At 37.0% G+C, this 27,697-nt stretch overlaps 1 protein-coding gene across 1 annotated transcript; it reads left to right on the forward strand.

The window, feature by feature from the left end:
- Window positions 1-124: 124 nt before the first annotated feature.
- Col4a1 (Collagen type IV alpha 1) lies at window positions 125-17,477 on the forward strand. The gene is made up of 18 exons (XM_066403959.1): window positions 125-259; window positions 3,842-3,881; window positions 7,543-7,715; window positions 7,763-7,953; window positions 8,008-8,306; window positions 8,359-8,601; window positions 8,898-9,119; window positions 9,169-9,471; window positions 9,526-9,763; window positions 9,814-10,043; window positions 10,099-10,482; window positions 10,534-11,044; window positions 11,863-13,326; window positions 13,385-13,633; window positions 14,549-14,773; window positions 14,835-15,284; window positions 15,340-15,656; window positions 16,481-17,477. The coding sequence occupies exons 1-18, from the start codon at window positions 237-239 to the stop codon at window positions 16,736-16,738; spliced, it is 5,820 nt and encodes a 1,939-aa protein (XP_066260056.1). The 5' UTR covers window positions 125-236; the 3' UTR covers window positions 16,739-17,477.
- The last annotated feature ends 10,220 nt before the right edge of the window (window positions 17,478-27,697 follow it).

Here is a 27,697-nt window from a genome sequence, read left to right on the forward strand (position 1 = left end):
ATCACTCCCCTTTGGGTCCGAAAATGGTACCAATGGGGCGAGAAATGGGGGAGAAAATTAGGTTTAAAGCAGGGTGTGCTGAAATTGCGCATCGTAGCTAAGATGTGGAAGTGGATGGGTTTGAGCTTGAAGATGTTAGTTTTAGTGGTGATTTTTAGTAACGCGCGGACTCGCGTGTGTTCATTACATAAGGTGAAAGTGTTGTGTGTTTCCCCTGTAGGGGGCTTGTGGTCGCGATGACCGACCATGGACTGTGGTGGTAAGTACCGGTCATCTGCGAGTTTACATGAGTCACGTGCGTGACAGAAATTGATCATTTTTGGGTGTTGAGTGCGTTATGATTGACAGTTTCTGGCAATTTTGTTAATTATTTATAAAGGGAATTTCTGGAAAAGAATTAACTGCATGTGACAGGATAGTAATGTAAAATTTCACGTGGTAATTTTCGATAGTCTTAAAAGGCTCTTAGATTTTCTAGTTCATAATCTTATATGAAACTTAAGTTGAAGACATCTCCGCATATTCCTGCAGAGGGGCATTATTTGAAGCAGAAAAGATTTGTAAAATTTTTAGATTTGAGCTTTTGACAAGTCAAGTTCAAATTAAAAATATAAGGGTGCTTTCACGTACTCATAAAACACCCTTAATATTGCATTGTTGCCAATTCTCATTTTCGTCAGCAACCTCCAGAATTCCTCTGATTACTAGCTACGGAATGGAATTTGAGAAGTAAATAATCAGGATTTTTCAGCCTAGCAACAATTCACCAAAACACTAACTTTTATTGCCGACAACGTACGATAAGGCATATCATATCCTTTTTCTCTCGGTTCGCGAATGGCGTTATCAACTCCGCCATTCACGGCTTAAATTGACATTCATTTATATCATATACAGCCTGTCTAATATAGAAATGTATGGTGGATCTCATAAATGGAGACCGAATATTGGTTAAATTAGGAAAAAGTTAAGCAATTTGGAGGTCAATAAAATACAATTTCAAAATTGGTAGAGTTCTATCACATAGGTATACCAACAACAGAGTGTACCTATTTTCGCTCCCTCGCAAGGTAACCCTGTTTTTCATGAAGTTGAAAGAATTTTTTTTACATATTATTCAAAATACAAAACATAAAGTACATTCTTTTATTTTTATGAGCGCCTTTCCACATTTTCAAATAATTTTTACTTCTAAGCTTTCAGCAATTAGTTTTTTTGTTTTTACTGTTGTTAATTCTACGTATTTCTTCATTAAAAAATTCTGGAAAAGTTACCACGAAAGCCATTTAAGAAACTTTAACAATCCTTACTTTAGACATCCTTGTCCTGGACACTATACAGGGTGTTGGCGCATGACGTGTGGGGGACGAAGGCCACAAATTAAACTCACGATAGAAGCTCTTATTTTGTGCAACAAAGTTTATAAGACCATAGATTTACAAACGCCTATTTGTCGAAATCGGGAGTTTTAGAGTACATATTAATGACAATGCTTTAGAACAGAAAGTAATTTGAAAGAAGTTCGGTTATTATTATTATTTGATGTTGGTTTAGAAGTTTATAGAAGAAATTATAGAAAAAAATTGTGTGATTAATATTTATATGTTTAACTGCTCTTCATAAATAAGATACACAATGTCAACCAAATACATTCATTAGGAATCATAAAAAAATGATGTATATAACCTTGAACATTTTTCTCGGCAATAAAGCATTTGCGGACCTATTTTTCTATTACGGTTTTGCTCAAAATGATTTTTTTTAATATCTAAAACTGGTATGCCCTGTATACAGGGTTTCCTTTTTAAGGGCGTTTGTCATTGCTACCCCTGAAACGACGAGTGTTACTAAATCGGTCAAATTAAAAAAAGTTGCCAGTTTTAGAGTATGTTAAAAAGCAAAATTAGTCAAAATCTTCAATGGAAGATATTTAAAAAATTATCACGCTGCAGAGCCCTTTAAAAATGGCGGTCAAAAAATGTTTTTAAAGTTCGGATTTGAAACCGGAAATTCCCGGACATTCGAACGAGAAAGCGTGACTAATTCGCAAGAAATGGCAACGCCGCACCTATCGTTTAATTCTAAAAGTGAACGTCTGACATTGACAGAAACGTTCATGGAAAACGCGATGTTGCCAGTTGGTAAAGTGAAAATTTCATATTCTATGGATTGGAAACGAATTTGGAAAAAGGAAGTTGGCAGTTCATATGCGGAAGTCTTCCTCTCAAATTTGGACTTTCATGCTATGCAAATTGACCTATTATATACTATATAAATATAATAATTTCAAGAACGAAAGGCGATCCTTGAATTTCTACAGTTTCTTGCACTGAAAATACGTTTACGATAATAAAGCAATTTTGTACGTTGAATTGTTCGAACGCCCATTTCAAATGGCTCTAACGCCCTTAGGAAACGTATTCCGACACATGTTCACATGGAAACAATTTTTCTGTTTTTTTACAAAGAATTTCCCTCCAAAATGCACGTTATTAGCGAACTCCCTGTATACCTCCGATACAAATATGTAAGTACCTTACTCTCGAAATAGGCATTGTATAACCATTCACTTCCGAACCGAAGCATATGCAACAAACAGTCGTAAATCAAATGAGTGTGCAGCACACTTTATTTATACAAGACACATCGCGGGCGTGGAATCAATTATGTAACCTTTTTGGAAATTATTTGAGTAAAAACATGGAAAACAACTGATTTAATATTCAAATGTTCATGAACCAAATTTGGAATAGAGAATGTTAACTGAATCTAATTCCCGGAGATATGCATCTATAGAATCGAATTATCTGTGATGATATCGTATGACTACCGGTCAAGTAGGTAAAGCAGAGCATAGATAAGATAATTAATGCTGAAACATCGATGTTCTACAAGGCAGGAGATGTTGATGGGAATGAAAATGGACGAGCGTGAATGGTATTTATGTTAGAACAATTCTATGGTTGCCAAATGCTTTGATAAATGCATAAAGAGCCTTGCTTTTACTATTATAAACATATAAATTACCGTATTGTCAGCAAGAGCATTTCTAGAAATTGACAATATATAGTACATGTAACTGTATCTATTGAAATTTGACCTAATTAATGATCCACGCTGAGATATGAATAGTAGATTTTTTGATAAAGCTTACTTAGAGCTGAAAAACTCAACGAAGAGGACCCCCATTAAGACAGTCAAAATGCCCTTTCACCTAAATTGAAAACCTAGCTGAATGGGCATGTAAGTTATAACCCTCTAATGCCAATCAGTTGTGCAAAATACCCTTACCCCCACTCTATAGACCAAAAAAACCCTTAAGCCGCCATCTTCTCAATTATAACTTTTAATTTGAAAACTGGTTTTTAGAAAAATCTTTAAAAATCACACATATATAGAAAACCCTCGCGCATTCGCCACATTTTTTTTCTTTTTTTTCTATGCTAATTCTAACCTAAAAACGATTTTTTAAATTTCAAAATAGAATAACTTTTTTTCAGAATGGGGTGTAGGTCCAGTTTTTTCTTCTAGTGATAAGCATTTTTATGGTAAATCTGAGTGTATATAAAATGTGTCACTTTTTAAGCTGCGCCATATTGAAAAATGCAAAAAACTCAACTTTTTGGCATTTTTTTTCAAACTCGAATTAAGCATTCTGGCTTTTTTGGGCATTTGATGCATTATTTATAATGCAATAACATCTATTTATCGCATTTTATGCCTACTACTGCCTTAACTGCCACAGTATGTACAACTATATTATGTAATAAATGTCACTTTTAAAATTATATTGTACTTTCCTCCAACTTTATGCCTCTGAAATAAATATTTATTGTTCCAGGTTCATGGTTTTATGTATAGGAATATCGGCAGTCAATGGGGTAAGTTTTTGATTAATCATCATTTTAATAGGAGAAAATTTAAAGCTGTGCACTAAGGACTTATCGCTTACTATTTGACATATTTTAAAATTTAATTATATTAACCGAAACAAATTCCATGTATTAGAACTTTTTTATTTTAAACTAAGAGAGCAAACGTGCAATTTTCAGCATCTTCAACAGGCCAAGGCACTTTAACGTGGCGACTTAAGGTATATTTTGATACTTGATTGCCTTAACATCGCAGACAATTTGAAGACGACGTATATCAACATTCCAGATGGAATTAAAATTATTTGGTGTTAAAAAAAAGCTAAAAGAATATAAAATAGACAAATATACAGGGTGGTCCACTTTTTTGTAGCAAGACTTTAACAGTCTATAGAAAAACTTATTTTAAGAAGAAAATTTCATATCAATATAGACCCATAAACGCTTCGTTTTAAAGATACCGGGCGTTGAAAATTAAAAAAAAAATCGATTATTTTTTATAATACTCCAACCTTTGGAGATATTTAAACCAAATTTGGTATACAGCATCACATCGTATGCTGTCATATTCAGTAATAATATCATGGCCCACAAGTAACCAGTGCCGGAGTTGTGGGGTTTTACTACCATAAAATTCAATAAATTGCTAATACGGTTTTGCTGAATTTCATTCTTTATCCAGCTGTAATAGCCAATTGCAATCAATAAGGAATAATCTCAAAGCAAATTCGGTTTCAATTTTACATTTCCAGTTGTTGTTCCTACTTCTGCGTAAACGTTGCAATTTCCAAATTTAAAAATCCAGAAGTTTTAGGATTAAATTCTCAATTCGGTTGAGTCATAAATATTATTAATTGATCCATAAATTACAATTCTGTTCAAAAATATTGCAACTGACACTGATAATTGCTAACTTCGAGAGTCAAAACTATGAAAATTGCACAGAAGCTTACTCAATTCAAGTGAATGAAAAATACTGACGATTTTACTAAGAATTATGAAAAGCTTTAGTAATTTATTGGAATACACGAGATCAAGACTAAACATCTGAAAATCTATAGATAAATATAAAAAGCGTTCATCTGGTATATTTGAAAATTGCTGAATTAAAACATTAAGGTTAAAGGTGCTTATATTGGCATTTGACATACGACATTTGTGAAATCTCAAATGTCAATATTTATGGATATAGAAAATGTTCTCAAAAATAAAAGAAAAAAAATATAAAGGAAAAACCATCCGGTATATATAGAAAGTTATCTCTTCACACCAGCTGAAGCCATCACTCTGTATTCCCACTATTTAAATGAAAAATTTTGCAATATTTTACTTGAAATTGAAATAAATATGAAATGAAATCTGTATGCACGATCTATCCTCTAACTTTCTGGAGCACTCTTACATTTTCGAATTCAAACAACTGGCTTAATGCCTCCACCCTCGCGTCATCGAAGAACGAAATTTGATCTGGTTGGTGATAAACCGAAGGCTCTCTGAGCCGAGATTAAACAAACAAAGACTTCCGAGGTCCATTGACTTATCCTCAGATTTATTACTATCGGAAGAGCTGAACAAACGAACTAATGAGGTATCATGACAGGGCCATGTTCAGAATATCGGTGTCCAGGCAGGACTGTTGTTGGGGATATGTTTACTATTATGATTTTGCAAACGAATTGGTGATTGACTAATTAGATGATTGAAAGGTAGTACGCAGTGAGCGGATTCAAATTTGACGGTGATAAATAAATTAGAAGAAATTCGAATTTTCCCAATAAAACATCCTATATGTTAATACATAAGTAGATTCTTCTAATATTAGGAAGTATTTTTGTGTATTAATATTGCTAGAGAAACCTCCAACAGGTTGAACTGAATGTTGTGAAGTAATTTTTAAAGATTTTCAAAATTTGTTCAAGTTTCCTTGACTTAATTGTCCATGCTTGTGTTATGTCACTGACGTGTGCTTTGTGATGCACAACGTCATGACAGATGTGACGTGTGCTTGTAATTACATCACAAAGCACACGGCAGTGACAGATGACGTTAATGAACAACTACGAGATATTTCTCTGCTTTCTATATGTCTTTCTCTGTCATAATAAATAAAATGTAGTTATTTTTTATTCAGTTATATGTAATCAGAATAGCAGGAGACCTACATGCTCGTAAGAAGAAATGAGTTGTGCTGGTTTCACGAGAAATATTGCAACATTATCTCTGGTGCCAAAAATTACGATCAGAATCTCAATTAAGGGGCCGCAAAAGGCTGACTTAAGCGTAATGTCTTTACCGTTGTCATTAATATCTCAAGAGAGAAAAGACGCAATTTAAAATCCGGTTTATTTCATATAAAATCGGGGATATTAACTTTCGGGAATTACCATTTATTGCAAGAGGCAGATGCGATAAACCAGGCAATTCAAGGAAAATCTCAAATGAAGAGTTTAAATATAATTTTTGTCCATTTTTAGAAGGAGAATTTAAACGCATCTCTCTACAAGACAAATCTTTTCAAATTCTTTAAATACTTTTGGATTTACCACTCGAAACGGTATTATACTCCCTATTAATAATTAAGCAATGAGACTGATTTTGTTTATTTTAATCATCCGAATGAGTCTCTAAAAATACATTTGGCCTGGAGCCCAATTCTTTTTTTTTTGGTAATTTATCGGCAAGCACTTTTATTTCCTTAAAATAAGAGTCTTTAGATTCATTATCACAGGCAGGCACCATAACATTACATGAAAGCATCCATAAACACTGACCAAGATCAGCAGTGGCGCATTTAAAAAGGCAAGTGAGCTTCGGAGCAAAGCAAATTTATAAGCAATTTTTCCTGAGTCCAAAATTTTTCGAAAAAAAAACATAAAAGTATGAAGTATTCCTGAAATACCTAAAAAAAATCATAAGTAATACAGGGTGTTTCAGGTTGTAATACACAAATTTTAATCGTGTATTCTACATTGGAAAATAATCCAAGTTAGCTAGATAAACTATATTCTAGAAACGATTCGTTTAGGAAATACAGGGTGTTAAAGCTTAATTAAAATAACACCAAAATTCTAATTTTTGCAGCACCCTTTAAGGTATTTCAATGAAATTTTAGGGGTGTCCATAGCCATGTAAGATACATATTTTGCAACACAAAATGTTTTTTTAGTCTTACCAGTGGCGCGTAGCGGCACATCACTGGCAATTTTTTAAAGAAAAAATGGTACGCCACTGCGTTTTGGAAAAATAAAATTAATTTTTTGATTTCCCATTCGATTTTGAAAAAAAATCTCTTTTGAGTTTTTTCAGTTTTATTACACATCTATCTAGTATATTACTGCATTAAAATATTTTCACTTGATCATTAGAAATATGAAATAAGTAAATAAAGTTTTTATCAAGTGCTTGAAGAGTTTCATCAATTTCTCGTAAGTTAAGAATTCCCTCACTATTTAGTAACATTTAATAGGAACTTTAGAACAGTGATAATCAGAAATTTCCTAGAAAAAACTGAAACCTTAAACTGTTCCAGAAGTCCCTCAAAACCCTCAAAAGTAGTATAAGTCTTCTAAAATGTCGAAATCTTTAGCAGCGCTGAACTATCAGTGATTAAACATTTTGTTAAGTAAAACTGTTTATAATAGAAGTAACTCATTCTTACCACCGATTCCAGCAATTTCTTAGTAACTATCGGGCGGCAAATAGGACTGGACTCTATGGAAGGCCTACTGGGAAACAAAAACCTATTACTGGGGCCTATAGAAGTGGAGATTATAATGCTAGATACTCCCAGGAATACGGGTCGAAAGTAGAGGTATACAACGAAAGTGAAGAAGAATCTACCAGGTAAGCATCTTAAATTCACAAACTTTAATAACCCAATTACTCTTTAGACGGGAAGAGGACTTGTTTGGGAAAGTGACCAATGGCTCTAACGAGTTTTATCAGTCTAAGGAAATTAACTCCGAGTTCAATTATGGGGAAACATCTGGAGAATCTGCAGGATATGGGCGATCATCTAGCGGCCATCAAGGTTCTGTAAGTGGTGGCGGTTCTGGAGCCTCTAGATCTGGTGGTTTTGGAGGTATTAACCCGAATTTACCTCAAAAACTAGATATTTTCAGAATATTTATTGCAGGTTATGACTACAGAAGCAGAGTAGGGAGCTACGGCCCAGACTACAGGGGCTCTTCCAACATTGGTGGAGCTCAAAGCTCATCAGCTTCAAGATATGATTCCTCTTCAAGTTATAACGCCCACCAAACCCAATTTTCTAACAGAGCTGGTCCTTATGGCTCTTACCCTAGTAGTCCTTATGAAAACAGAAGACCCTATGCTAGCAGCTACGACATCATTGAGGTTCCGGGTAGTGCTCTTGGACCTAAAAATGGATCCGAAAGATGCATTCCCAAGTGTTTCGCAGAAAAAGGAAATCGGGTAAATTCAAAATTAAAGAAATCAAATTGAGTTTAATAGGATCTTTGCATAGGGCTATTCGGGGCTTCCAGGACACAACGGAGAGAAGGGAGTTCGAGGTTTTCCTGGTGATGAAGGTATTCCTGGAGAAAAGGGGGATATGGGTGAACCTGGGCCGATAGGACTTAGGGGCCCTAAAGGGGATAGAGGAAAGACTGGCCTGCCTGGATTCACAGGGGTTAATGGAATACCTGGTTTACCGGGTCCAGATGGGCCACCTGGACTCCCTGGACTTGATGGATGTAATGGAACAGATGTAAGTGCAATTTGACGCAAAACTAACTCACTATCTTAAAAACCAAAAAAGATATTAACATTCGAATTGTGTAGACTTATACATGCAGCTCATATGTATTTTTTAAGGCTTGTAAATCTCATCCAAACTATTAATATGAGCTGTTGAGTTAAAATACAATTCTGTATTCTAGGGGTAAAAATTCCCGATCTAATCGACTGATTTAGATTCTTTATATAATCTAGAATCTGAATATTTCAACAATTGAGCTCCTAAATATTTATTACTGTTATTACAATGTAATCGTTTTTACACAGGGCACACCAGGCCCCCCTGGTTATACAGGTGATGTCGGTCCACAAGGTTTCCCAGGACCAGTGGGCATTAAAGGAGAAAAAGGCGAAGCCGCTCATTGCGAAATTAACCTGAAAGGGCAGAAAGGAGAGCCAGGACTTAATGGAGTTGCTGGACCGTCAGGAAATCCCGGGCCTCAAGGACCACAGGGTATTTCTGGTCCACAGGGGGAGTCCGGCGCAAGAGTATACCATTCACTCTATTTTTTTCCTTGTATTCATAATCCATTTTCAGGGTCTTCCTGGACCGCCAGGTCCTAGAGGCACCAAAGGTATAATGGGTGTCGGGTATTACGGAGAGAGGGGTGATAAGGGCGACACTGGACCACCCGGTCAAAAGGGAGAATCTGTTTTGCCATTCATAAGAAATGGTACCGTTCAAATCGGCCCGAAAGGAGATCAAGGCATGAAAGGTGATCGAGGAGAGTTCGGGTTACAAGGACCGAAAGGAGAACCGGGTTCTGAAGGAGAATATGGTATCCCTGGAGGTATCGGTATGAAGGGAGAAAAGGGCTTAGTGGGCCCTCCAGGTCCACGGGTAAGTTTAACTTTTTGTTAAGGTGTTAAAAATGATTGAATATAAATCAAATAGGGTAGAGATGGTTTCGCTGGTCCCCCAGGACCACCAGGTCAAAAGGGGGATCGTGGTTTGGAAGGTTTGCCGGGTCTTCCTGGTAGGCATGGTCCTAAAGGAGAACCTGGACGAGATGGATCACCAGGTCAAATCGGTTTAAGAGGTCCTCCTGGTCCGCCAGGTGGCGGAAAGGGCATGCCTGGTCCACCGGGACCCACAGGGCCACGAGGTTATCCAGGTCCTCAAGGACCCAAAGGTTTGTTACACACACAATTATTCTTAAACTAATGACACTTTGTCGTTTAGGTACTGATGGATTCCCTGGTGAGCCCGGAAAGAGAGGTCCCGTTGGACCGATGGGAGGACCGGGTACCCCAGGTCGAACGGGACCCGAAGGACTTCCCGGCGATAAAGGACAAAAAGGAGAAGCAGGTTCTATTGGGTATCCAGGTGGCGAAGGTCCGAGAGGATTCCCAGGAGGCCCAGGTCCTCAAGGACCAAGAGGTTTCCCAGGAGAAAAAGGATACTCAATTATGGTAAATATTTTCAATAATACTGGTATACATATGATTACTCAAACATACTCCATAGGGTCCGAAAGGTGACGATGGTTTCCCGGGTCAAGACGGTCTCAAAGGTCAAAAGGGAGAAAAAGGGTTCCCAGGCCCGCGAGGAATCCCTGGGGATTCGTTAAACGGTATTCCCGGTGAAGTAGGTTTACCCGGACCGCCAGGTGAAAAAGGAAACGCTGGTAGACCTGGAATACCCGGTAGTCCTGGAACCTCTGGCGAAAAGGGAGATAAAGGAGGAACTTGCATTGATTGCCGACCTGGTTTGAAGGGAGACAAAGGGGATCGGGGTTACGACGGTCGGGATGGTGATCAAGGACCGCGAGGTCCACCAGGTGCTCTTGGAGCGATGGGTCCACCTGGATTCGATGGTATTCCCGGAATTCAAGGAAAACCTGGAGCTCCTGTGAGTCCCATTAAAATATTATGTATATCTAGTTTGAATCAAATTAATTAGGGTAGAGATGGTAATGATGGTCCAATAGGAGAACCCGGACAACCAGGAAGACCAGCAATTGTATCCGAAAATTTGGTTAAAGGAGAAAAGGGAGATAAAGGAGATAGAGGTTTCCCAGGCAATCCGGGACCCAAAGGATTTATTGGACCGATAGGTTTTAAGGGTGATAAAGGACTGCCAGGATTCCCAGGGGAAAAGGGTGTTCAAGGGTTGCCCGGATTTAGAGGAACCGACGGATTGCCAGGTTTAGACGGAATAGCCGGTCAGAAAGGAGAACAAGGGGATAGTATCAAAGGAGATCGAGGGTTACCTGGCGTTCCTGGGCAACTGGGTCAAAAAGGAGAGCAAGGAAGGGACGGAAGACCAGGTGCGGCTGGACAATGCGCGGCCAATATAATAGCACAATTGAAGGGAAATCAAGGCCCTGCTGGGCCAAAGGGTGAAATGGGACTGCCTGGACAGAATGGGTACCCGGGACCGAAAGGAGAACCTGGGTTTTCAGGATCAAAAGGTTGGTTATAACTCAGTTTAAAAACTTTAAAGGCATTTACTTTTTTTCTGCACGCGTAAAAAAATCCTCCTTTCTGCATTGCAGAATATTGTACTTTCCGCACTAGTACGGAATTTTTTATTGCGGTTTTCGGAGCGATTATTCTTATTCGCGTACAAAAAAATATACTCTACCGCCCTGATTTGAATGCGAGAAAAACTACTTGCAAGTACCGAGTGTAATAAAGTTACTTTCCTGCACTGGCGAAGTAGGTTTGGTTTATGCAACCGCCCTAGGTGCATATTTAAAAATAAAATGATTAGATTTTATAAAAAATTGATTCTAACTTGCGAAAACTATCCTGGTATCATGGTAAGTATACAAGTTGGTATCTTCTGTCTTTCCACACTATAGTCAACTCAATCGAGTGGGGAAAAGGATCACTTTTCGCATTATTAGGAAAATCAATATTGATTTTTTATATTTTACTTTTTTGTCATCGATAAAACCAAAACCACAACACTTCCCTTCTTTTGAGTACGATGAGTGGTCTGCCTTAAGTGATCGTGTGTGCGTGGTGGATGATGTAGGGTTTGAACTGATTCTTAGCTTTTCGAAAACAAGTAACAAATGAGAGAATACATAAAAATTTATCCATTTTTATACTTTGAAATGGTAAAAAAAATATGCCATAGCTCTCAATCTTTTCTTTACCACTTCCACAGTTTTTGAGACATTCAGGGCAAATTTGGGATGAGCAGCACTTTCCAAAATCCTAAATAGTACTGACAGTTGTTTTGGGATACTTTGAATAAAAACTGAAGTTAATTCTTTTACAGGTGTACAAGGAATTCAAGGACCGCCCGGACCAGAAGGACGTCGAGGATTGCCTGGACCACGTGGTGATAAAGGAAATGTAGGTCCGATGGGTTTCCCTGGAGAACCAGGCAGGGATGGTGCCCGAGGTTTGCCAGGAATAAACGGCCCAAAGGGCAACAAAGGTGAAACAGGCATCCCACAAGTTGGACCACCTGGACCACCTGGATTATTGGGATTTAAGGGAGAACAAGGATTGCCAGGATTCCCAGGAAAACCTGGTGTGCGAGGAAATGATGGATCACCCGGAATGATGGGCGAAAAAGGAGACATTGGTATGCCCGGATTGAATGGACTGCCTGGACCACCAGGTGAAAAGGGAAACGTGGGACCAGTGGGGCCACCTGGTATACCAGGAATATCAGGATCGCCTGGACTCAGAGGTCCAAAAGGATCAGCCGGAATAAAAGGAGAATCGGGGAAACCTGGATTAGCAGGATTCCCAGGACTGAAGGGAGATAAAGGTGACTTAGGTCGCCCCGGTTATCCAGGAATGAAGGGTATGATTGGTAGACCTGGAGCGGCGGGAATGCCTGGATTAGATGGACGACCTGGGCTTAGAGGAGAAAAAGGTGACAAAGGATACCCTGGTCCAGGAGGTCCCCCTGGTATAGTTGGAATGCCAGGAGAGAGAGGATACCCAGGCGAAAAAGGAGATATAGGCCCCGAAGGCAGGCCCGGCTATACAGGGCTTCCAGGGGTTACAGGACTTAAAGGAAACGAGGGAGTCCCGGGTTTACCCGGCAGAAAGGGAGAACCTGGTGCAGCCTCGGAAAAAGGCCAAAAGGGTGAGCCGGGTATTTCCGGGTTAAGAGGCAGCGATGGTTTGCCAGGACCACCAGGCCTAGTGGGCGAAAAAGGAGATATTGGTTATCCAGGACAGAGCATTCCAGGTTATCCCGGACAGAAAGGAGAACGAGGCGACAGAGGGTTCGATGGAACCCCGGGTATACCAGGAATTAAAGGTGATAGAGGCCCACCCGGGCTAATTGGAATAAAGGGAGATCACGGTTTGCCGGGAGTTACCGGTGCGCCTGGAATGGATGGAAAAGATGGCATATCAGGACTACCAGGAGACAGAGGATATCCTGGTGCACCTGGCTTACTAGGAGCAAAGGGAGAAAAAGGAGAACCTGGGAGAGATGGTTACGATGGACCACCAGGAGACAAAGGCAACCAAGGTCCGATAGGACCTGTAGGATTCCCTGGGGAAAAAGGAGATATTGGAGAGAGAGGAGCACCAGGAATTCCAATTTCGGTAAAGGGAGACAAAGGAGAACCGGGGCCGGCTGGTTTGCATGGTAGGGATGGAGAAAAGGGTGACAGAGGTTTCTCTGGCCCTCCAGGGGTCCCAGGAGAGAAGGGCGACATTGGATTCCCAGGAATCAAAGGCGAAAGAGGGTGGTCAGGTCAAGAGGGACAAAAAGGTAAATTTTTATATATTTTTTAAAATAATAATATTAAATAGCTACTTATCATTAATAGGAGATCAAGGGCTACCAGGTTTACCAGGTTTACAAGGAGCCACCGTTAAGGGAGAAAAAGGCCTCCCGGGGCTTCCGGGCAAAAACGGACGGGAAGGTTCTATAGGCCCTCAAGGAGAGAAAGGTGAACTAGGGTTGCCAGGTTTAAGTGGACGGCCAGGAGCTCCTGGTTTAACAGGGCCTCTTGGACCCCCAGGGCCCAAAGGAGATAGAGGGTTCGACGGGCGACCTGGAGGGGCAGGACTCGCAGGTAGGAGGGGCAATAATCATTGTTAATATTTAATCGTCATAACAGACCAGGGCTTTCTGAAATATGATTCCACCCTATATTTTTGCATATTTTTTTATTTTTGTATAAAGTAACATATTCAAAGTTTTGAACTTTCTCTGAGTAAAACGCATGATTTATTACAATAAAAAATTAAGAAAATAAAATTGCCAGAGGCTATAGGTTTTGAAATCCTTCTAATTTTAACGACCAACAACGAGAACTGATATTTAACAATAGGTCATGGAACAAATTCTATTGTTATTAAAACATCTACGTGTATCTCTATTCTTTTTTGCTTGAATACTTAAATGATATTAAATGAATTGCAATTGAAATCTTAAAAATTCACTATTTTCGGGAATTTTCCGATTTTTTTTTAATTCCTCTACGCCATTTTCCTCTTTTATACTTTGAAAATTCTAGAACTAATATTAAAATTTTCAATTTCTTCAGAAATATAAAGACCATCTTCGAAAATCTAGAAATTCATTAGTTTGAAGAATTTTCAAGGTTTAGGAAAATTCCTCCAAGTCAAAAATAATCAAGACTGTCGTAACAAAATCGCAAAATTCTTTAGTTGATAGATTTCCTGAATTTTTAAAAATTCCCATGATCATTTGGGACTATGTATGCCAAGGAATTCTTTTGCATTTATTGACGTTGGTCAGTAAAAATTCATTTATTAAGCGTCAATTACAGAACTCTGAAATGTAAACATTTAAAACATCATTACCCTCAAAAACTATTGAATATATATGTATATATCTGATATATTTATAGAAATTGCTAGAATCACTCGTAGATCACAAACAGATGATAATATTGAGGATGTTTTCATAAATATCTGAGAGATTCAGAAAATCTGAAATAACACTACTTTCTAACTCTGTTTAGGTCCTCCTGGAAGGCCGGGATTGAATGGATTACAAGGACAGCCAGGAGAAAAAGGAGATCGCGGTCCCCCTGGAATTCTTGGTGTGCCTGGGGAAAAAGGTGATCGAGGTCTCACCGGTTTGCAAGGTCCTACAGGCCTCAAAGGCGACAAAGGTGATCGAGGTCGAGACGGGTTCCCTGGATCAAGAGGACTGCCAGGACCACAAGGTTTCAAAGGAGAAATTGGTAAACGAAAATCGCATTGGAAAAGATCTCCACAATTATTATCAACAAAATTGCATTTTAGGTCTTCGAGGAGAAGTTGGTCTCATAGGAATAATAGGAGCAAAGGGCGATAAAGGTGACGCTGGTAGGAACGGACTTCCCGGTGAAAAAGGCAACCCTGGTCGGCCTGGATTGCACGGACCTGCAGGATTAGATGGTCGCCCTGGAATTGACGGTTTACCGGGAGGGCCTGGTGCGGCAGGTATAAAAGGAGATCGGGGGTATCCAGGGCCTCCAGGAGCCCCTGGATTACAAGGATTAAGAGGGGAAATAGGCCTTGAAGGACGCACTGGGCTGGATGGTTTAGTAGGTTCACCAGGACTTAAAGGAGAACCTGGAGCACCCTGCATTTCAGTCTCCGACTATCTTACTGGAACCTTATTGGTTCGCCACAGTCAATCCACTGAAGTACCTCAATGCGAAACTGGACACAATAAACTTTGGGAAGGTTATTCTCTACTCTATGTCTCTGGTCAGTCATCAAACAAATTTCTTTTTTTTTTTTGTTGAACTTTGTTTTCATGCAGGCAATGAAAAAACACAGAGCCAAGACTTGGGGATGGCCGGCTCTTGCGTGAGGAGGTTCTCGACTATGCCTTTCGTTTTCTGTGACGTAGACAACGTTTGCAATTATGCAAGTAGGAATGACAAGTCTTACTGGTTGTCGACCAATGCTCCCATACCGATGATGCCGGTCGAAGAAGAGGAAATTCAAAAATACATCTCGAGATGTACCGTTTGCGAAACTCCTGCTAATGTTATTGCCGTGCATAGCCAGTCTCTGTCTTTGCCAGAATGTCCGTATGGATGGTCATCGTTATGGATTGGGTACAGTTTTGTAATGGTACGTTTTTCGTTTGATATGTGGCTAAATTTCGCATAAAGTTGTGTTTTATTAAACATGAAATACTATGAGCAGACGGATGATTTTAATAAATTTGTGCTATACCTTTGAGGCCGCGATCTGAGTTTTTCTAACATGCTACCAAACATCAACACAAAACAAGGATTGTCGAAAAAATCGGCCACATTATTGCACTGAATATACCCTAGTATCGGCAGTCCGAATTCGCCATAAATTCTAATTGAAATTCAGAATTTTACGGCTTAAACTTTATATTGAAACGGCTCATTGAGAGACTTAAAATCATAGCTTAAAAGATACTTAAGAGCTAACTTTCCGCTTCTACAAATTTCAAAACATATTGGTTTTGATTCAGTAATTTGGCACCAATTTGAAGACTCTGGAATTGAAATATTATCCCCGAGGCGTGAGTTAAGAACCAATATCCTATACTAGAGATAAAAACCATTACTTTAATAGCAAATAAATAAAAATTATAATATTTTGTTGTTAACGCAATGGCGAAGAACAAACCCAAATGAAATTCTGTACATTAAAGCATAACGTCATCGATGTCATCATCATGGCAACTGCACTGATTTATTACTTGCAGCAAAGTGTACCTATATACCTGGAAATGTAACAAAATTAACATAAATCAATCGATTCATTTTTTTTTTCAAAACAAATTTATTATTTATATAATTTTATGGAAATGTTTCAAATTAATGGGAATAATAGTGCAAAAATTTTACTTACAGCCTTAGAATTAGTCAGATCCTTTTTTCTGCACATTAATAATTCTTGACTTTTGCTTATTTTAGCACACTGGAGCCGGAGCAAATGGCGGTGGTCAATCTCTCTCAAGTCCTGGTTCTTGTCTGGAAGACTTCAGAGCATCTCCCTTCATCGAATGCAACGGTGCCCAGGGCCACTGCCACTATTTCGCTAACATGCTTAGTTTCTGGCTAGCCACCATCGAACAGAATCAGCAATTCCAGAAACCACAGAAACAGACACTCAAAGCTGGCAATGTGAGGGATCGAGTGAGCAGGTGTCAAGTTTGCATAAAGAACACGTAAATCTGGATAGTTTTTAGCCAATCGATTTTCACAAATTGTTCGATTAAGGCGAACGGTTTGTGGACGTTTTGAAACTATGCTGTGCTGAACCAATGAAGTGTTCCTTTTCGAAAGTACTTGATCGTCCGCTGTGATAAAGTTGCCCGGGTCGGAGGATCAAGTACTTGATGATTCAAAAAGTTGATGAAGTTGACTTACGAAACTTTTTTTAACGGTATACCGCTTAAAAATAACTCCTAATACTGCCGTGCCATGTCGTAACATTTATAAAAAATAATTATGTAGATTTTTGTATAGTAAATTTAGCTTTAAGTTGTATGTAAGTATGTAAACTAAAGTGGGTGCCATCAGCCGAAATTTGAAATTTCATATTTGGGTAATTAAATCTTGTGATGCTCTCTTCTTTTGTAGCTTCCCAGTTCTTCATACTTAAGTTTAATTTTATTAATAATTTATGCGAATGATTATACTGGTGCTATGCAGAGATTTTGTCCTGCTTCAACGATAATGTTCCCGATTTTTTTCGACCTTTTCATTCAATTTCGTCAAGTCTTGATAAAAATGAACTAAATAAAAATCTCTGCCGAAACTGTATTTAAGCTTATTTCCAAGCACTGCCATTTGTAATATTTATAAATATTAATATAAGGCATTCGAAAATGTTTGTTCTTGTTTTAGACAACTTATTATATATTACCATTGCTATGTCTGTTCGAATAAATGGTTATTTTTAATTAAATGTTTTGCTTCAATTTGTTATATAATCTGGTTATTGCCACAAAGGCCCGTCAATGCCGCAAAGCAACGACAAGCAATTTCCGCACACATTTCGATTCCCTTGATTATTCTTCGATTATTTGAAAAGACGACCATGCTGTGTGTAAACCGTGCCTGCGGTTTCTCTTTCTGTACAGGTGCCGCATGTCAAAATGCGAAAGATAAATTGCGAAAAAAGAATAATTTCGAGAATCCCGTTGCTTGGAATAACTATAAAATGCCTCACTGAGAGACCGATTTATTTAAATCGCATATATTTCGGATGGTGTGGGTCAAGTATGCGGTCCGACATGGGATATGGGCACTGAAATGTGACCCAGATTAGCAGAAATGATGGGAGATTGTGTCTGCTAATTTATATTATGAATAAGCTTTGATTCCTGTAGTGACTCTGAGTTAGTTAAAGAAGTTTCTAAAACCCAATTTTAAAAACGGAGTGGAATCGCGGCATGAATATGAAAGTCTCAAATTATTCTAATCTAATCTTGACCAAATAAGAAATATGGCAACACAGCGTTTCGCTTTTGTTTTTTTAGTAGACGTCACTATTACAATCATAGATGCGTCGATCAAAGAGTGTCAAATGTCATAAAGAATCTGAAATTTAGAGCATGAGAGATACAAAAATGTTTTTATCTTTGTCTTTTTTAGAGTAATCGACAAAATACTTCTTTTCAGTAAATGTTAGGCAAATTATAACATTTCAGGTTAAAACTCTCGTAACTGACCCATAATAAATTGATATACGTCCCTGATTTGATACATTCTAAGCTGTCAATCAATACATTTTCAAAAATCAGGCTTACAATGAACAGATTTTCGAAGATTCTTAATTTGGAAAACATCGAGTTTAAAAAATATTTCAAATTGAAAATCTTATAGCAAAATCTTAAATAATTACTCTATGTCGCTGAGTTTAAAAACTTGGCGTTTTATAGTTCAGGGACGTAACGAGTAGGATTTTAGAGGTACGAAACCAAGGAAAATCCATTTACAACATTCAGTTTTTGAGTTTACACAACTAAAAATATACAGGGTGTAAACCAATGACATGTTGAACAGTCAAACAACGATTGTCTGTATTATTTTAAGATAAAATCAATTACAGGGCTCAGAATTGAGGAGTATAGAAAATCAATACAAATTGAAGATTTTAAAAGAACGAAAACAAGAAATTAAATCACGGGCGTATTGGGTCGAGTTTCGAAAAAGCAAACAAATGTGCAGTGCTGCCACATCTTCCTCATTTAAGCCTGCTTATTATCATTACTTAATCGAGGGAATGGTATAAATGAATTTAAAATTATAAATAACTGTGTAATCTAAATTGATTATCAAAGGGCACGGAAACGCACGTGTTTCCGGTCCTATGGCATCTCCGCTTCCGGGGTGAATAATTTATTGCAAATACAAACCATTATCGAAGTCTTTGTCGTCGCCTCGAAAAGACAAATAAACCACCCACAAAACCGGCTTTACAATCCCTGCAAAAAAAGAGTCTTTATTGTGTCTTTAGGTGTTAAATCTTTGTCTGAATCACTATTTTACAAGAAATGTGGCGCCAATGGGGATCGTTTCCCAGACCTTGCCTTGGTTTCGCCACAAACACCAAAGCTGTTAAAACGTTAAATTTTAAAAAAATTATCAGGAATACTTATTAAGAAGTTTCATCTGCTTTCTTCTGATTATTTGTATATATTTATGGCCAAATCGGAGCGTGCATGCGGAATCGCCTTAAAATGAATTATTAACAAGGACACTCTTGCTTATGGAAGTGAGAAGGTGCCATATAAGTTAAATTGGATACGTTTAACTAGCAATAAGCATTAATTACACATAGTATTGCATTAAAACAGATAATGATCTTTGAAAAAAACTAAAGATTCCTCATAATTTTCAATTAATATGCCGCAATTACCCACCATTTTCAATTTCAAAATGCAACAAGAGTGGTAATAAATTTGCTTCGACTGAATTACATGAAAATGTTTCTTCATCGTTATTTAGCAATTTGATGAGAAATCAAGAAGAATAATATGACAACTTCTGGTGTTATGTTCTTCCACCTGTATCTGAATACTTTTCTTTGATCAATAATTTGATTTGATGAAGAGTTTAGCCAGTTTGAATGTCTACATATATTCGTCCAGGAAATCTGGCTACAACCATATTCAAATTCGTCTAAAGAGGAAGTTGGACATATGTACATCACAAAAGAGTGATTTTTTGCTTCAAAGTTTAATTTCATGCTTTTGGCTGGACAATGAAATAAAATCATGTCCATCCACGGGAAGGCCGAATTAACTAATTATTCCTTTTAATTGCATATACATACACATTTGAAAGGCACGTGCCACCCCATCTGTCTTACGAGTATTCATGCCGAGACCCTCTCCCTTTCATATTATTAGATTAGTACGGGGTTTCAGGTTTTTTCTCGAATTCATTTTAAAACAATAATTGACTTCGTAAATTTATGACGAAATTATCATATCACCTTAAATCGTCAATCTAACAAAGTAATGGTAACTTTACCACGAAAATTTTCATCATGGAAATAAGGAAATAAGAGAGTTCCATTAGCTTATTTCTCCATCGCCGAAAATTGCCAGGACTTCGATATAGTGGCTTTTGGATCTTAAATTTTAAATTAAATCAAATTAACTTAAATTTTAATTAAAAATAAGAATATTGATAAACTCATCTTACAAGACTAGTATTACGATATTTATTTGACAGCCTCTTTCAACCCCGGACTAAAAATCTAATCTGCTTTCTGAGATATCCACGTAGATCATCGAATGAGGCCAAGGTGAAAGTAACAGGGATTTGATATTATCAATGCTCTCTCATTTAATAACATCCCTTTTAGTTTTAATCGGGCCGCCTTTTGGGCAAAGAACGGACCGATCCCGTAGCGCAGACAAATGAATTTTTAATGATGCCAGATGAAATTGCTTCATTATAATATTATACATATAAACACTATTTCTTGTTGTACTGACGTAGGTACTGATTGAGTTATGGTAGATTTTGCGTGCCAAATTTGATGTGCCGGGCAGACACGCCAGACATTGATGACACGTGAAACGAAATTTGGAGATTGGTATACAAAACTGATTCGGAGTTCAGTAAATTTTTGCCCATATTAATCACGAAAACCTGCTATTTGCAAAACCACTCCATTTTATAAAAGCGACATGGCGCTATTATAAAATGGAGCGATATGGCGCTTAGTCTTAGTTTTTTATAAACGTCGAACTGTTAGTCTAGAAACTACAGCAATATGAAATTTAGAGTTCAAGGCTTATTTTATTGCAGACTCTCCTTTTTGAGACAATTTTTCGTAAATCTAGCTCGGGTAAATAAACTTCCGAAGTTTGCAATTATGAGTAATTTAGTGAGATGGCAACGCTGCGGCAAACTTTTATTACTTAATGTGGATGTCAGTTGCCAGGCGTCAGCCAAACATTGTAGCCAATAATAAAATACGAAATTTATAGTCAAATCTAATGAAACACTTTTGTCTGTGTTTCGTTCAATTAATGGCTAGAAAACAGTTTTTTTTTTGACCCCAGAACTCGACAGAGTTCAATGACCAAAAATGTTTGTTCTTGAAAATTTTTCATTAGAATGACTCAAAATATACAATTCTGATTAACTAAAAGATATGCTAACGTCGTCATTTAGATCAAAATCCTTTAATATTGATCCAAATCGTCTCTACATCACACGCTGACACAAATTCGAAAGAGGACAAATTCCAGCCACTTCCTGGCAAGAAACTTGCAATTTTGAGCAACCAAGAGATATGGCAATATCGCGGTTTAATTGTGTTTTTAAGGCACAATAGACGTCAGACTTTTTTAATGAACTGGGAAAGATGGCAATGTCGCGCTTAGTTTTTGTTTGTTAAGATCAACGTAAAACTTTGGCATATACCATGTGTCCGTGAATAGGTAAAACGACTCTTATAACAAAATGAAACATTGTCGATTTTATATATAAATTTTTTTGGAGAGGGAAGAATGGTCATGTACTAGGTAAAAATACATAAAGATATGATTTCGCAACTTCATTCAATCAAAAAAAGAAATATCCCGGTCGCCACAGTTCTGATCTACTCAGAAGAAATGCAACGTCGCGATTCTTATTTGTTTTCCTCACTTCAATTTTTACTCATTTTTCGGTTTAAAATGTTAAAATCTTAAACCTGAAGTCAGACAATTAAAAGAGCAATCACCGATCGGATCAGCGTCCCCCAATAAACTCGACACGGATGAAGAATAACGTCGGTTAAAAAGGTATCAAGACACGTGCGTGGCTCGCGTTACTCTCGTTTGCCATATGACGGCCCCATGCAAGAAGTGCCCCTAGTCGCACCCTCGCATAACGACAGATCCAAGGTTTCAATATCAGCGCCGGTTTTCATAATGGAAGAATCAAGAATATTTGTTTTTGTTCCATTGCATAAAAATAAATAATAATGGTGCACTTCGTTTCAGTGGTTACACCAACAAAAAATGTCTCTGTAGCATATCTAAACAAGGGAACACGTGGGTGATTAGCCCCGATAAGCCGGAAAACCGTTGAGGAAGAGCACACCTCACCACGCAGATGGCCCCGCTGTGCACTCACTGTGACAGCGACCCCTTTAACCCCCGTTTCAACCATTACCGAAATTGTTAAAACAGTTTAGAACCCCCATCTTGCAACGGGCCATCGCGCAATCGTAATCGCCATCTTTTAATCAAACGTAAAGCAGGGGAGCTCAGAATTTGATTGTATACATGAGTCTTAATTCTGAATAATTCAAGAAACTTCCTATTCTGGGGAAAAAAGGGAAAGAGAATGCACAAGAAGCTCAAAAATTAAAAAAAACATGAATCTCCCAGTCTTTTGGTCATGAGAGTGTTTTGCGTGTAGTGATGAAGATGCCAATCAGCATCGACATGTCTACAAATATAGGTCAAAGGTCCTAAGAAATTTGTTTCTGATTTCACAAAACACCAGGAACCCACCGCCCTAGGAGAATAAGAACCCAAAAATCTACACCCTCCATTGAAAACGAAGATTCTAGAGTAAAGTCTGAAACAAAAGCAGCTCGCAATGTTGCCATTCATATTTATATATCTTTAAGTACATATCTGAAAAGTTGAATTTTCAGCTGAAATCTGACAAGAACACTGAATTTTTTTTCGTATTTCGTCGTAGCACCTTGTTGAGGCTCCACACACATTAAAAGCCCCCTGAAAACCACACAATGACTAACAAGAACTGGCATTTATTTGCCATCAAAATACTTGTGAAGTCATCATCACGGTGTATCAGTATGCGAAAATTAATAAAATCCCATTATAAAAATTTGTAATACGCGTGAATAATCCGAAACAAGCCCCTTTGCCACTACATGGGCCCGACACATGTGGCCTTAAGGATGTGCAGCTTGCCTCTTTTGCTAAAATTTTAACAAGCATAACGGTATTCCTTTTTTTGGTTCGAGTTTAATGGAAGTAATATGCGTTTTTGATATCAAAGTACAAGCAGAAAACTAATTGCAACAGATACTGAGAAACAGAGAAATGTCAAGTACCTATAAGAAAAAATTGAAAACCGCAAGAGTTTTTGTGTGGTAGACTTGATAACAATGGCAGGTGATAAATGACTCGTCATTTCATATTGTTTTAATAATTAGTTCCAGAAAATCCCTAATGTTACCACCTTGAGGCAAATTCATATTTCATTTTTTCATGAGAATTAATTTAAATAAGCTTACATTGTATTTGAGGATGAAAAATCACAAATCACTTATATGCTCCTATTGACAGGAGCCACAATGAGTGCTTGCCATAGGTATGATTAATATTCAAGATATCCTGCCTTTAGAGCAGGACAGTGCTACGTGACATGTTAATTATCAACGTTTAACACAGGCGCACAGAATAGAACTACAATGAGGTTAGATTAGAATATTAAGTTCATTTTTCTTCCTAACACAATAATAGATTCGACTACCAAAAATCATTAGACATGTGGGCTTTTTTCCACAAATACGGCTATCAATCATCATGGTTTTAATGACGCGCCAAATAACGGTGCAGAGAAGATGAGTGTGTTTGTATCGAATTTTGCCAGTTCTAAAAAACTAAAACGTGAATTTTGAGAAAGAAACTAAACGTTAGGACTTTCACTACCCCTATTTCCGCAGTTCCAGTTCATTTGTTCCCACGCCCTTCGAAAACAAAAACAGACAATTAATTTAAAACCAGAAATAAAACATCCCCTATTAAATTCTCAAAAAGATGGTGGTATGATAATATGTGTTTTGTGTACTTAATCGCATGAGAATGGAAATTAACTTGCACGTGTGAAATTTTAGACTTGAACATATTTTCCTAGAAATATTTATTTTTCATGGCTTCAAAATATAAGATAAAGGTTTTGATTACGCGAGCAGCTACGCAAACGAAAAGAAGCTAATTTTTATGATCAATTTTATGGTTATGGTAATAATGTCTGTTGCAAAATTTAAAAAAATTCGCTCAGAATCTTAGTTTCTGATGCCAAAAGAAAAAAATCCCTATAATTTAAATAAAAGTTCAAACTAAAGGTCATAAAATTCATTAAAATGTAAGCAAAAATACAAATTTACTAGAAACCCAAGAATTCCCAAATTCCGTGATTTAAATTTTAAAAAAGGTGAAAAATTAAGAAAAATATGGACAAGAAACGCAATTTCTCTTTTTTCATCTAGGCTGCAAACACGGTATAGAAAACCAGTAGAGATGGAAGTTTCGATATAGCCATTTTAGTGTAAATTTGAATATTTTGAGAGGACAGAATAGATAAATTGACAATTAAACCAATTCTTCAAACGACTCAATATGTCCTGTGTAAACTATAATTGACGTGACTAATTTTTCGAGATGCAAAATCTAAAATATGATGTACTAGTTTATAAGTTAATAGGCTCACAATCCTCTAATTCCTTTTCTAACCTTCCTACAATTCTATAATTCATTTGACTTTTTTCGTACAAGCGTTCCATAAATGGCAACTTCGAACGGGACTACTGTCTCAATCTCTATTCCATCATACGTTACGTGACTAGTAAGAAAAATTACTTAATTTTAGAATTTGATATTAATTTTCAGGGTAATGCTGTCTAGAAATTTACTTTAACTGACGGTAAGTAAAGAAACTAATCGAAAACATTGAAGCTTGCTTTTTAGATATAAAAGGAGGATATATAGGACTCTAAAAAATTACAGCTCAAAACATTATGAGACTCGATTTAGAGAAAAGTTTTAAATTGGACACATCGTTTGTTGTATTAATATGAATTTGATTCATTTCATGTTTTCAGGGTATTATTATTTACAGGTGAGTTAAAAAGAAATATCGATTGTCTGCTACATATTTATGCAATCAGTAGAAACACCGGCAAAAAACATTCATGGGAAATTCGTAAAAAACCGAAAATACATCTCTTTCCGCCTAAAATGTTACATACGAGGCGTCCAAAAAAATCTGAATATGCCAAAATAAATTTCTTAAATGATAGGTCCTTGTCAAAATTGTGTTGTCTGTTGTCAATGTGTGTTATCAGCTCACTTTTAATGACACCGGCGTTCATTTTTCTTGACAACTTAAAAACTAATGATCTTTTTTAAATATAGTATTGTGTATTTGACCTAACCAAAATCACTGAAATCTAAGAAGGGTATTCACAATGTTTAAAAGACCAGTCTTTCTATTAAAAAAGATAATGATGTCATAACTTCAATGCAAGACTGTACAACACGCTTCATTATCATCAAAATGTACCCATGAAAGAAACGTGATTCTAGATTTGTCTAAAGCAACATATCACTTAAGGCAATATTCAAAAGTCTCCAGGGCTTAATTTTGACACACTGTATAACTTATACGTGACATAACCTGAAACACCTTTGCGTTAAGATTCCCCAACAAAGTAAACAAAACGGCCGGTGCATCTTGTTCAATGATTTACCGTTGGATTCCTTGTTTGGATAATTTAAAGTTTTTTGATTCGGCTTCGAGTGGGCAACGTCTGTCATTTAATTGCTTTTGAAAGCAGTGACAAAACGCAGTATCCGCTCACTCGAATTACAAATGAGAGGACCGCGTGCCGGTGCTAATTAAATTACAACCGCTCATCTCGGAAGAGATGAAACGCGTGAAAGTGCAAGTAGCGAGTTGTGCAGGTGCGGCGCCGATACCACCTGCCTGTGGTACCACAGGTGCCACCCTCATCGCAGCGCGTCTTCTTCAACCGCTCTAACGGCCACCGGGGCCCGCTCCTTCGTCGTCGCCTCACTGATGGTACCGGACTTTTAACGTTAAGGGCGCAGATCGAGATCGCTGTTGTCGATGATGCCAATGAACCCCCTACTTGATACAGGGCCGATCATTAATTCTTTTGATCAGTTATTCGCAGATATTTTCGACTGCGAATACTCTCAGTTTTTCAGTTCAGAACAAATAAGCTAGAAAACACATCTAAAATATTGCGTCTTGAAAAATTTAGTAAAACATTGAAATTTAAACATTTTGAAGGAAAAATTTAAAAGTTATTTTTTACTTATGTCAATTAATTTGAATCCATTATTGATCCTGGATAACTCAATAGGCACTTTCATTTTAAATTAACTTCCAAAATCACGAAAATAGATATCACAATACTGGCTTATACATATATAGACAATATTTTTTCCTTTGTTAGTGAAAAATATCAGAAGCAAGCAGAGTTACAAGGTCACTAAACGAGGAAAGAGTTATAATTTTAGGAGATGATTTTAAGGCGCCTTTGGATTTTTGTCGTTTCCGAAATATATAGTCCATGTTTGACTATATTTCGAAAAAAAACGAATTTTATCGATATCTTCGAATTACCCTCGTCTTGTTATTATTGATTTCGTGAAATTATGCAAATATAAAAAATAATTTTTATCATTCACACTTAAAATGATTTTTTAATTTTTAGTTTTAGTTTCAAAATTAAACATATTGAAATAGTTCATATTTTTATTATTATCACACAAGTTTTCATCAAAGAAGTTATTCAGTTTTCTTTATGACGATTTTTCATCAAATTTTTATGTTTTTGGCATACTGAAGCATTTCAATAGTTGATGTCACATAGAATATTAAACTAATATGAATGATTCCATGGCATGCTATTAAACGTGCACGTTGTGTTTAATATTAACTTTTAAACTTAAAAAAGGGTATTATGTGCAAGTCAAAAAATAAAGTAATTAAAAAAAATATAGCTTAAAAAAAATGGCTCATTTTCATTCTACTAGACGTATATCAATTTTTTAGCAAATTGTAAATTTCCACAGGTTTTCACGATTTTGGACTAGAAAAATTTATAGAAGTTGTACATGAAAAACAATTATCAAAAGGATAAAAAAGTTAGTTCGGTTTTTTCTTTATCGGTAAGAAACAGGTGGTGTCACCTATTAGCTAACTTGGAGCAGAAATATTAGAGGAGTTCATTGTATTCAACAATCCTCACATAGGAACGACTTCAAATCTGTAAATCAAAAATTGGAAAATTTAATTCTAATTTATAGAATGATACGGAAAATAAGACTAAAATCTAGTACCCGTCATTAATGAAAAATGCTGAACACTTATGATTCCATGTCAAACCCATGTCATCCCAATTGATGAAAAATTAATTACCCTCTGTTTTGCGAGCTAAGGCTGATTTTTGAGGAAGATCTTGTTGTGACGTCATCATATGTAACTTTAATCTGTTATTTAAATTGCAGTTTTAGTCAGTTATAGAGTCATATCAGTATCAGAGCAGTTATAATATGTAGAGATAGAAAGTCGCATGTTGTGTTTTCCTAGTTACAGTTTTTTGTCATTTTCCGAATTATCATCATCGATATTTTGAAAATTTGATTGAAAACATTTCCAATGAAAAGTAAGATAGGTTTTCTAAACAGACTCGCTTCTGCAGGAGCGTACTTAAAGGAGCCGGATCAAATTAGCGTTACAAATTTCAATTTCCTGCAGCCTGTCGTCGCAGCCATAGATAATACGAGGAACATGTGAAATCTGTTAGCACGAGCCATCGCAGCAGGGCGATGCAATTCCATGAAGATGCGAGAAAATGAGTCACCTGTACATAAAATACGCCTCGTT

Source organism: Euwallacea similis, chromosome 32, assembly GCF_039881205.1.
Source record: "Euwallacea similis isolate ESF13 chromosome 32, ESF131.1, whole genome shotgun sequence".
NCBI lineage: Eukaryota > Metazoa > Arthropoda > Insecta > Coleoptera > Curculionidae > Euwallacea > Euwallacea similis.